The sequence below is a fragment of the Microtus ochrogaster genome, chromosome 4 (assembly GCF_000317375.1).
Source record: "Microtus ochrogaster isolate Prairie Vole_2 chromosome 4, MicOch1.0, whole genome shotgun sequence".
Lineage (NCBI taxonomy): Eukaryota > Metazoa > Chordata > Mammalia > Rodentia > Cricetidae > Microtus > Microtus ochrogaster.
This window is the reverse complement of record NC_022011.1, coordinates 82,166,588-82,178,587: the sequence shown is the minus strand read 5'-3', so window position 1 is coordinate 82,178,587 and position 12,000 is coordinate 82,166,588. Positions and strand designations below refer to the sequence as shown.

At 47.9% G+C, this 12,000-nt stretch overlaps 1 protein-coding gene across 1 annotated transcript; it reads right to left on the bottom strand.

Moving 5' to 3' along the window:
- Window positions 1–204: 204 nt before the first annotated feature.
- Window positions 205–11,390, bottom strand: Cdca7 (cell division cycle associated 7). Its single transcript, XM_005346573.3, has 9 exons — window positions 11,320–11,390; window positions 8,533–8,655; window positions 4,884–5,120; window positions 4,420–4,503; window positions 3,410–3,610; window positions 2,923–3,060; window positions 2,131–2,280; window positions 1,618–1,754; window positions 205–1,279 (listed from the first exon to the last, which is right to left on the bottom strand). Exons 1-9 carry the CDS (start codon window positions 11,338–11,340, stop codon window positions 1,249–1,251), a joined length of 1,122 nt encoding a protein of 373 aa, XP_005346630.1. The 5' UTR covers window positions 11,341–11,390; the 3' UTR covers window positions 205–1,248.
- Between the last annotated feature and the right edge of the window lie 610 nt (window positions 11,391–12,000).

Sequence of the window (12,000 nt, the reverse complement as noted above, 5' to 3'; positions counted from 1 at the left end):
AAGAGAGAAAACTTTTAGTAGAAGAGGCAGAAATGACCTTTTAAAACACAAGGGGAGAAGGGGATTAAGTACAGTAATACTGATTTTTAAAAAGCAAAAATAAACACACAAGCTTAAACAAAATGTTTTATTATTAAAATAAAAACCTTTGTATAAAAGCATTAGAGAGAAAAGCTGTATTTACACCGAATGATTCAAGGCCCAAGGAGCATCACAAACAGAACAGGACACAGCGACAGGAAAGCGGAGGGGGGCGACTCACGGCATCTGCCCATAACTGGCAGGGGTAGCTCGCTAGAGTGGTTCAAAGCTACCCATCTCTAAGAGGTCACCGCTCACTGTCACAAAACTGTTTAGAATCTAAAGGAAACCCTGGACACAACCCCCAGGGAATCCTCTTCAGGAAACTTCCGGAACCAAAGGAAGCTATTTAAGTTTCTGAAATCACAGCAAGATTTCAATCGGCCCATCACAGAGACTGATCCGTCTTCTCTTCCTAGAAGGCTTCTTCTACAGCAGTTTAAGTAATTCTGGTACCATGTTACCACAAACCTTTGGAGACTGTGCATAGATGGACCACTCTAACTTAGGGACGATCTTAGCAGCAACCGAGTCTCCACTGCGACAGGGTGGACGCTGAGCACAACACAAAGGAGTTCTGTTTTTCCAGAAAGTCATTCAGTGTGCTACTCCACTTCCCAGCAATTACCTAATTTCCCATATTGTTTTCAGACCTTTGTTTGTGCCTCGGCCCGATCCATTTCAAACGTCAGCCCACAGCACGCAAGACGCTAAACCACACGCATCGATTCTGCGTAAACAAGTGGAAGGACTTGTTCTCTGCAATCTAGCAGAACCGTTGTTCCCAACACTACTGGACCCCTAAGTGCTTGGGTTTATTGGTATGGCCTGAGACGATTTCAACACCAATAAAACAAATCTGCTTTTGAAAACTGCCACTTTAAGAAGAACTCAAACTAAGTGGTGGCAAAGGACCACGGAAGTGGAGAGGCTACAAGGTAGGGACCAGGGCAAACTTTAGGGAACTACATGTAGCTGAAGTGTAACTAGCAGTATGAGGTCCCCGAAACAAGTGTGAATCCCACAAGATTAATTTGAGTTCTAAGAGCGGCGGGCGCCCATCAACGACAGCGTCAAGAAGACAGCCTTGAGAAGCCGAGAGCAGGCGCCCATCAACAACAGCGTCAAGAAGACAGCCTTGAGAAGCTGAGAGCAGGCAGCGGATCTTCAGGCCTGCATTTCAAATTCCTGCTTCAGACTGTGAAGAGCAAAGAGGAAGATGTCAAGATGGTTCTAAAACAATAATTCGCTCTGGAAAGTCAAATTTATTCCAATAAATAAATAAATAAATAAATAAATAAATAAATAAATAAATAAATAAATAAATAAATAAAGCAAGCAAGCCCTAACATATATACTGTCAACACACGAGTCCTAGTCATCCAACCTATGTTATATCCATGGCCTGCTCAACTGAAGACGCATTTCCGCTAACCTGCCCCAAGAGAGCCACTCTCCAGACGTCTAGCATCTTATTAAGGCGCATAAATGCAACCAAGACTCAGACATGAAAGAGGAAAAACACATGGCTGTTACCTTTTCAAGTAAGCATGCACGTTCCCAAAGCCATGAAACTTGGCTAAATACACGAGGACTCCCGTGGCGCACCGTCCATCACGCTGGCGGCAGAAGCTGCAGTTGCAAATTCCTCGGCAGGGCGGGCAGTGCCAGTTCTGAAGAATTGTGGGAAAGCACCCTGAGGCTAAGCATCCCTTTACTTCCATCCATTGGTTCCGTTTCTTTAGCCACTCAAGTACTCAGCATCAACTCATTACCCTGTGACTTTTTTTTTTTAATTAATAACTAAGTCATAAAACAGGAATCCAAGTTTCTGGCTCAGCATGAGAGCATTTGCCTAGTGTATGTAAAGCCCTGGTTTCTACAGCCCTGGCAACACGCACGCGCACGCACGCGCGCACACACACACACAGAATCAACCTATGAGCAGCAGCCCTGAGCTCTCTGGACAGTTACATCCATGTAGCACCACACCATGGACTCCCGACACCACGAGTTCGATTCCCTCCCCCAATCTTTTCCGGCACCTACCGGGTCCAGCAGAGCGTCCTTGACTTCTTCCCCATAGCGGTTTCGAAGGCAGGGCCCACAGAACTGGCCCCGGATGCCCCAGCAGTCTGGGTTCCTGCAGTTTGTTTTGGTGTCAATGGTTTTCTGGCGACACTGATGACATGTAGAACCCTGAAAGGAGGACCAGATGAGAGAAGAAGCAAACACTGCTGTTTGCAGAGAAAAAAACAAAACAAAACAAAAAATGACACAAAGAACACCTACACTCTAATAAGGAACCTGAAACTAGATCTTTGAAGTTCACTTAGCACCTGCACACACAAATATGAAAATAAGTACCTCAAGCAAGGCTTTCCACTCTATTGGTGGGACAATAGTAGTATCATCAAAACTATTGGGGTGAGGGGGAGGAGACACGACTCAGACCAGAGTACATGTTTAACTCACTCAAGGTCCTGGGTGTGATCCCCAGCACAGGAAAAAAAAATTCCACCAAATCCATTTTTCTTCTCCCAAATCCATTTGAACAACAACAACAAACCCCTTTGGCTCACCATTGCATTCCAGTAGCTACCGATACACACACCCTAACAGTACACAGTAAATCCAAGCTGTATGATCAACTTCTATGTTAAGAAGATATAACCCTACTGCAGACTTTCCAGGCATACTGTAAAACTCTTCTTCCCTTGTATGAAAATACAAAAAACGTGCAGGGCTGAATGTCCAGACCACACATATACCACGTGTGGCAGGCACCCTTAGGACAGGGGCTGTCTGTCCTCTGGAGGGGGACAATCCCGGGGCACTCACCAGCGACCGGTTGTAGATTTTCTCCCGAGAGTTGCTGCAGATGTTCCTGATCTCTTCCTCAGTAACTTCTTCCACGGGGCGGATTACATGCGGGAGGGTCATGGATCCAGGGCGACGGCTTCTGGGCATGTCGTCGTCCTGCAGAAGAAGCAGGAAATCGAGCTCTTCTCTGTAGCCCTAAATCTCAAGATGCTTTGTATAAAACTTTTCACAGGAAATTCAGTCTGGGAAATCTTTCTGGTTCATGAAGAGAGGGGGCAGCCCGCATAGTTTACTGTCAGGATAACTAGCCGGAAGCATAGAAACAATTCTTACAAATATTGGGAAGCTGAAAATCTGGCTCTTGTCCACGAACAAAATGAAGGACGCTTACGTAGCATTGATGGCTTAGGTAGCGTTGGTGATGTGGAGTGGCCTGAGGCTGTGTGTTCAGTGCTAAGCTTCCCGAGGAGGGGAAACAGAGGAGATACCATGGGGGAGGACTCACATTCATGTAGCCATCCATGGGCTTCCTCCTCCTCACTAGCATGTATTTATCCTCTTCCTCTTCTTCCTCCTCCTCCTCTGTGGGCAGAGCGCCCAAAGACCCCAGGATCCGGGACCTTGACCTGGTAAGAGGCCGGGCTCTCCGTTCAGGGTTCTTTCTGGAAGCCACGCCTGGGAATGTGCGTCTTCTAGGGGACTTTGACTGGTGAAGGAAACACACAATACAGATCCACTTCTTAGTAGGGTATGACTTGACAAATTCTGTGTACTTTCCTTTACCTCAATATGTCTTAAAAAGACCGATTTTGAGCCAAGCGGTGGTCGCACACACACCTTTAATCCCAGCACTCAGAGGCTGGTGGATCTCAGTGAGCTTGAGGCCAGCCTGGTCTACAAAGTGAGTTCCAGGACAGCCAGGACTACGACACAGAAAAACCCTGTCTTGAAAAATCAAAAACAGGCCGGGCGATGGTGGCGCACGCCTTTAATCCCAGCACTCGGGAGGCAGAGGCAGGTGGATCTCTGTGAGTTCGAGACCAGCCTGGTCTATAGAGCTAGTTCCAGGACAGGCTCCAAAGCTACAGAGAAACCCTGTCTCGAAAAAGAAAAAAAAAAAAAAAAATCAAAAACAAACAAAAACAAAACAAAATACAAGCAAAAACCCTATTTTGCATCTAGCATGTAGGAAAAAAAATATGCTGTTTGGGTACACAGAAACAAGTTATCAATCTTCCTTGCTGCTAGTATGGAGAGAAACCATCAAAAGGGGCATGGCCAAGGGTGGCAGAGGCAAAGCAGATCTCTGTGAGTTCAGGGCCAGCCTGGTCTACAAGAGTTAGTTCCAGGACAGGCTCCAAAGCTACAGAGAAACTCTGTCTTGAAAAACCAAAGAAGAAAAAAATAAAAGGGCTGTTTCTAGTGACCCCCCCCCCAATACAAAAACAAGACTCTAAAATCTCAGAGATCTGTTCTGGGCGTGTCCAAAACAAGAGTTCAGGAAGAAGCACTTACACCTTTGGATCCGTGACCAGAGAGGGAATGTCTTCCAGAGAATATGCCAGGGAAGCTTTCTAATTCTGACATCAGCTTTGCAAGCTAAAGGGGGAGAAAGTAAACGGCAATTGTAACTGGTGACAACAGGCAATTTGTGGAAATAATACTAGCCTATCCCTCAACCTTCTACTTAGTAAAAGCACTTGCTCTTGCCGAGGACCGGGGTTCAGTTCCAAGCGCCAACATGGTAACGCACAACCCGGCTTAGCTCCAGTTCCAGGGGACACAAAATGCCCTCTTCTGGCCTCCACGGGCACAGCACGCATAGCAGAGCCCCTTCCCCCACGTAAATAAAAACAAATAGAAACATTGAAAACACATCATTAAGTCTTCACAACTACATGCAAACACAGCGGTAGAAGAAACTGAACTGCTTAGAGAAAAGCCGGAAAGGGTTCCTTCGGGTACATCCAAACACCTACCATTGCTTTGTTTTGCTTTATATTTAAAGCCCTCTTCTCCAGAAAGTTCATGCCGTCTTCTTCCTCAGAGTCAGAATGGGAATCGTTTGCAGAGTTCTCAGGGGATTTTGAGGGGACAGCTTTTTTGTTGGCTGGCCCCCGCGGGTTTCGTGCTGGGAACTTCATGGCTACCCTGAGAGGTCCCGAGTGACGGCACTGACTTCGGGTCCTGCAGCCTTCCCTGTCTGACTGCAGTCTCTAGTCAACCAGAGAAAGGGAGTTGGTAAGGACCTGCTGATTGGCATACAAGCGAAACCAAAGACCACTACAAAATCCTTTTGGGAGGCAGGTAGCGGTGGCACACACCTTTAATCCCAGCACTCAGGGAGGCAGAGGCAGGTGGATCTCTGTGAGTTTGAGCGCAGCCTGGTCTACAGAGTGAGTTCCAGGACAGTCAAAGCTATGTAGAGAAACACTGTCTCAAAAAAAAAAAAAAAAAAAAGCCGGGCGGTGGTGGCGCACGCCTTTAATCCTAGCACTTGGGAGGCAGAGGCAGGCGGATCTCTGTGAGTTCGAGATCAGCCCGGTCTACAAGAGCTAGTTCCAGGACAGGCTCCAAAAGCCACAGAGAAACCCTGTCTCGAAAAAACAAAAAAAAAAAAAAAAAAAAAAACCAACAACAACAACAAAAATCCATTTGGAATAAAAGACAAGGACAAATCAGCCGTAAGTGGACAGCAAGGATCATGGGTAACAAATCAAGACTTGAAAATGAATACAAGGGAGAAGAGCTCCACTCGGTTGCTCGTCTCAGACACTGTCTTTACAGTCCTGAGACCTATGCTTCTGATTTTTTTAAAACATGAAAACTCCTTCGGGCGGTGGTGGCACACGCCTTTAATTCTAGCACTCGGGAAGCAGAGGCAGATGGATCTCTGTGAGTTCGAGGCCAGCCTGGTCTAAAAGAGCTAGTTCCAGGACAGGCTCCAAAGCCACAGGGAAACCCTGTCTCGAAAAAAAAAAAAAAAAACTCCTGCCCTCTTCCCATTTTCTTAAAACCAATCCTTAGTCATTTTCATAAGGTCCTCTAGGAGTACCTACGCTCACCCACGAACATGGTTTCAATGCCTCCGATGGTAATAAATAATCTCCTAAACTGTCCATATCCAACTCATTTTTAATTGTGATTAAAATGCACATCACTATGTGCAGACCATTTCAAGATTTTTCTCTTCCCCAACTGAAACTTCAGGTTCGTTCAACAGTACGGTATGTTGGGTGTGTCAACTCTACATGTAGGAACCCTGAGCTACACAGGGAGTTCTACACTACACTGCCAGATCCTGTCTCAAAAACAAGCAAATAAAGAAAAATTATCCGTTCTCCCCACCACCAGTCCCTGACAACCACCATCTTTCTAGTCTTTGAATTTGACCAGTCTAGGTACTGCACAACTTAACTTTTTGTAAGTCAAGATCTAGATAGGATACCACTTCGTATCAACTAATAGAGCTTGCTCAAAAGTTAAAGTCTCTAGAAATCCCAGCCACCTACTCCTAGGTCTAGACCAAAGAACACGCCTGAGTTTAGTATCAGGAATCACCCTTGACCTTGCTGATTGAGACAGGCTCTCTCAATCAAAGCCAGAGCTCTCTGATGTGCCATAGCGTCTTGCCAGCCAGCTTGCCCTAGCAACCCTATCTCTGCCTTCTGAGAAGCTGGGATTACAGATGAGCCACTACACCCACTAAGCATTTATACATGGCAAGCAGAGTCATCTCCCCAGCCCCTCGAAAAACTGAATGGGCTGTGGATGTAGTTCAGCGGCAGGGTCTGAATGGGCTGTGGATGTAGTTCAGCGGCAGGGTCTATGTTTAGTGTGTCTAAGGCCCTGGGTTTGCTGCGCAGTACCCACTAAGGATCCCCATGGGCAGCTTTCAGTGTTCATGGACGGAGGTCATGAAACAAAACTGTCATGAATTCTTAGCACTTTCAATCAGCTGCCACTTTCTTTTTTTTTTTTCTTTTGGTTTTTCGAGACAGGGTTTCTCCGTAGCTTTGAAGCCTGTCCTGGAACTAGCTCTGTAGACCAGGCTGGTCTCGAACTCACAGAGATCCGCCTACGTCTGCCTCCCGAGTGCTGGGATTAAAGGCGTGCGCCACCACTGCCCAGCGTTGCCACTTTCTTCATCACAAGTTAATACCTACAGAGATTTAATGGACTGCCTAGGACAGTCAGGCCACAGACAAATGGGTCACACCCAGATCTGCACACCGTCCCCAGCCACCAACTGGGACGAAAGGCTTTGATTAGGGGAAGCATGCATTGTTACGGACGGTGATAAAATATTCCCAGGGCCAGTGCTGTCCCTCACAGCAGTGTCACCCAATGGGTGGCCTGTGGGGACCATTGTCAGATTCGGTGAAGATAGCAGCATGCAGGTGGTTGTAATATACACCCCGCTTAAGGCCGCTACACTAGCTCCAGCGACAGCTGAGAGGGGAGGGAGGGAAGCGTATGCGGGCAGGCGAAGCAGACCAGAGAGCAAGCAAACACAGAAGCAGCAGAGGCCCTACTTGGTATCACCTACACAATGTCCTTGGCGGTTCTCAAGATGCAGGCACAGCTAGAACTATGGAACCTGCCTTTGTCAGCTCTGTGCCAGCACTGGGCCGGGTACCTGCATCTACGTGCCAACGTAGCAGACTAGGACATATGCATTTCCTGTGATTAGGCCAGATCTGAGGCTAACAGCGATCTGGAGGCTAGCCAACTTTGTTGAACAAATTTCCAAGATTTGTGGAATCTTAAAAAAAAGTCTAAGGCCTACAAGGAGGATATGAGTAAACATGGCTTTAAGAAGTGAAGAAGCATTTGATCAGGGGAACAAGTCTGGCAGCTGAACTGACAGGAGAGCTGGAGGGAGGGTGATGATGGGGGGGATGGGAGGGTCAAAGAGCAAATCTCTCCAGCCTCTGCATGCACCTCACTTCTTGATACTGGTGAACTTCTCAAACTCACCATTCCATCCTGTATCTCACTCTCTGAAAAACCGCAAAATGATTCATCATCAGAGTCGGCATGAAAAATGCTGGCCAATTCGTTAGCGACATCTGGCCTTGGTTTCTGCAAAAATCCACAATGGCTCAATGCATCTCGCACCTCACCCTTTGGAAAGCCACAGGAAGATTATCAGAGCCCTCATAAAAAACATTAGCCAGTTCTCCACTGATATCTGACCTGAATTTAGGTTTCTGTGAAATAAATAAATGTGGTTGTGGATTTTTTTTCTTCTTTCAAGAACCAATTTTCCATAAACTGTGCAGAGAGCAAATCACATTTACAAGTGCACTACAAGAGAATGGCTTTTGTTACAAAGAAAAACGTTTCAGAGGTTTACAAATGATTTCTGAGTTGTTACAGCAAGTCATCAGTCCTGTTAGGTTAGGCGACATTTCAAAAGGACACAACAAGCAGCTAATCTACCTCCAACAATTACTACCTAGAACCACAGCAAAGAGCGAGATGAAATTACAGCGCATGCCGTATTTTCCTAGCGGCTGTACAGAAATGCAGGCAAAAAGCAAGCGGTTTTAATCGCGCACAAAGCATGTTGGGGCATTTGGAGCATCGCAGACTCAATTCTGTTTATTCTCAGGCCGCACTTACTGTGTTTGCAAAATTATCAGAAGCAAAGCTGTCACAACTGTCATCAGAGGAGGATGACGTTTCCATGGAAATCAGCTCCATATAGCTGACGTTCTTTGAGTCCTTCACTTTGAGAGCCTTTTGCTGCAAGGAGAAATGACAACACTGTTGAGTGGTATGCTTCCTGCAGCACAGGACCACTAAAGACATCTTTCTCAGTCTGCAAAGGAGACGAACACATTCTATTCCAGGCCCTATAGAGAAAGAATGAGTTTGGTAATGGCTAACCCCCCACCAATCAACTCAGGTCAAATTCTGAGAAAGGATCACTCCTGGAGAACATTTTAATGATATTTATCAAGTTATCCAAACATCTGCAGTACTTCTCTTCCCACCCTACAGTCCTAGGCATCAGCATTATATTCAGCTCCACTGAGTTTAATGCCAGCTCCCAAAATCCAACCTCATTTTTTTTCTGTTTGAACTGTACTTCTCAAAGGAGATTTCGAAAGTGCAAGATGGCAGAGCAAGTTTTCTCCTTCAGCCAAAAGCCAAGCTAATGAGGTCTTTTTATGTAGGCTTTGAGCACTGCACTGTGATGCTAATTTCCCAAACTACAAAAATTGGGCAGGTCCTGTGCTTTAAGATGGCAGTCATCCAAACAGCCCCGTTCCAGTGAGGAGGGCTACGGAGGTGCTCACGGCCCTTACAAATCAAGGATTATCAGCCCACAAACACATGGCCCAAGAAGCCAAGTTAGAGGGCAACTCATACTCAAAGTCCAGCTGAGCTCTCCATGACCAGTCTTCATGCAGAGCCCTCTCACGGCCCCTTAGGACTTGAAATGTTTAGTGTGTGTGTGTGTGTGTGTGTGTGTGTGTGTGTGTGTGTGTGTGTGTGTATAGAGCCCAGTGGTAAGCATTTGCCTAGTAGGCAAAGTCCTGGGATCAATTCTCAGCCCATGGGGGAGAGGTGTTTTTAAGTTTTCATAAGGTAAAATTACTTGGAGATACGAAAATGCTCCACTCAGTCCCATTTACAGCCCTGTACTGTTCACTAGAAAATGTAACTTAACTGGTACAGAACTAGTTCTGCAGACCAGGCTGGCCTGGAACTCAGAGATCCACCTGCCTCTGCCTCCCGAGCGCTGGGATCAATGGCCCACGCCACACCGCCTGGCCAGGTCTTATAGTCTTAAATAGATTCACGGAATAGCACTGAAAACTGGAAAGGCAAGCTGTTACCAGCTCCACAAGAGTGCCCAGATGCGTTAGGAGGAGAGGGAATGCCTAGTTGTGGAGAGCTGGACTTCCTCATGAAATTCTGTCTCTCAGAGTCAATAAAATTATTTCCCAGATGATGGCAACCCAACCTCCCCTCATTCCATGTGGCAATGGGGAAAGCTATAAAATATAGAAGCTGTATTTACAGTAAATGCTCGGGCCAGTGTGTTGTCAGGAGTCAAAAGGAAACCCAAAAGTCTCTGCTCCGTTTTCCAGATGAGAAAGCCCAAGACAACACAACGCAAAACCCAAGAGATCCCCTAAAACAGCACCGCTCCTTAAATGACTTCGAGTCTCTTCACTTTTCTAATCAATCTATGTCATTAGCCCTCCATGTCAGCCAAGAAAACAGGCTAAGCTTTAACAAGCCACGGCAGGCCAAAAGTCATCCACCAGCCAAATATATCCTAGAGGGAAAAGGCACAGAAAAGCAGAGGAAATGGCCACGCCTGGGGTGAACTTTCTTGGCAGACATAACTCTAATTCCATTTATGGCGAGCGTTTCTTGGCGGCAGACTTGCTAGCGATGTTTGCTTAATATTTTGAAGCAAAGGTGGCATTATTACTATCACTTAAATCAGGAAAACTGAAACTCCGAGGGGTGAAACCGACTCTTCCAGCCGGGTGCCCAAATGCGCATTCAGTCCAATTCCCCACGGGAGGAGATAATCGTAACGATAATGATCAAACCACGACCCCGCCTACTCACCCAGACCTCCCCCAGAGGGTCCCGAACCTCTAATATTTATTTTAAGTCACTGTCTTCCTTTCCGCCCATCCCCCTCACTCTTCGACCCTCTTCAGGGCAGGACCTAAGTTCAGGCTTCCGTTGGAGCAAAAAAGTAACGTTCCACTCGGGGCAGCTCGCAGCTGCAGTGAGGTAGAAAAGGGGTGGGGAGGAGGGGACAAGGAAGCACACTTTAAACCGCCGTGATACACGGCTTGCACCGCCAGACCCTTGAACTGGGCTCAGTCACAGCCTAGGACTAAAACAATACCTTCCCCCACGTGCACAACCCAAGTTCTCAAGAGATGTTCACAAGGCCTTCAATCCTAAACCCACAGATCCAGAGTGGTTGAAGGGCCCTCAGAGCAGAGGAAGCGGGTTCCAGGGCCACCAGTGCACGCGTGAAAAGTCACGCATCCGCCGTGAGCAAGTAATGCAGAGCTAAGTCCCAGGGGACAGAAAGGCTGGGGATTCGTCCGCCGGACACCACCACCAGCGACCAGCGGCCCCCTCCCCCCCGCCTCCGGCGCGCACGTGTAGCACGAGCGCACCTACCGTAGGCTCCTCTAGCACTGCCAACCCCGTGCGCGCCGGCAGGCGCATCACCTTAGCCCAGAGTTACGCTGGGTGTAAAAATTATAAGAAAAGCAATCGTGACTTCCCCCAACCTGGCGACGAACAGAAGCACCGTGGGACAAGAGTGCGGCGCTCACCCGCGGAGTCGGAGGGAAGTGGCCCCTGCCCGCCGGCGTCCAGCCACCCACCAACTCCGCCCCAGTGCACCCGGCAGAGCCTCACCCGCGTGCGGCGAGCCTCCATGCTGGCGGCGGCTACCAAGCGGGGACGGGTCTTCGGAAGCCCACAAGCACTTGCAGGCGGAGCAGAGGGAGCTCCGGGGCAGAGGAGGGGCGCGCACTCCGCCGCCGGAGGGGCGGGGCCGCCGACTTTCCCGCGCCGGCTCACAGGTCCTGCCAGCTAAGATGACTGCTCTCTCAGCGCCCTTAGAGCCCAAGTCCCGGGGGGAAAAATACCGAAGCGGTTTCGACCGTCGTAATCTTGAGTGTCCTCGGGAACTGCTGAATGGGCTTTGAAACATGGCATTTGGGGGACTTATTGCTGCCTGTTCTTTATGGAGCTGCGCGGTCCTGAGAAAGTGGCGCGAAAGTGACTGCCGTGGTCCCGGGACTGGCCTGCTGATTTGCAAGCGCCACGAAAGAGGGGAGGCCTGGCAAAGACTGCGTGCAGAGCCAACCCCGGCGTTCTCTTTTCTGCTGTGGTTTAATCTTTTAAAAATGGACAAATGTCAAAGAAGCCAGCAGCGACACCACCCACAACAAGCTGATTTATCCCAGGCTAGCACCTCTTATCTGGTAAACCACACCATTATCTGTCCGAAGTCTTTAGCTGTGTTAAGTCTTGGTGCTTCCAGAAAGATTCTGAAGTCGACTGTTTGACCCTTGACTCATTTTTTTTTTTTTT

Bases quoted from the DNA above. Each gene is read 5' to 3' on its own strand.
- Cdca7 (XM_005346573.3), bottom strand. From the start codon at position 11,340: ATGGAGGCTCGCCGCACGCGG. The intron at 5,121-8,532 runs GTAAGTGCGGCC...CTGGTTGACTAG, and splicing joins CTGATAATTTTGCAAACACA to AGACTGCAGTCAGACAGGGA. The intron at 4,504-4,883 runs GTAGGTGTTTGG...CTCCCCCTTTAG, and splicing joins TAAAGCAAAACAAAGCAATG to CTTGCAAAGCTGATGTCAGA.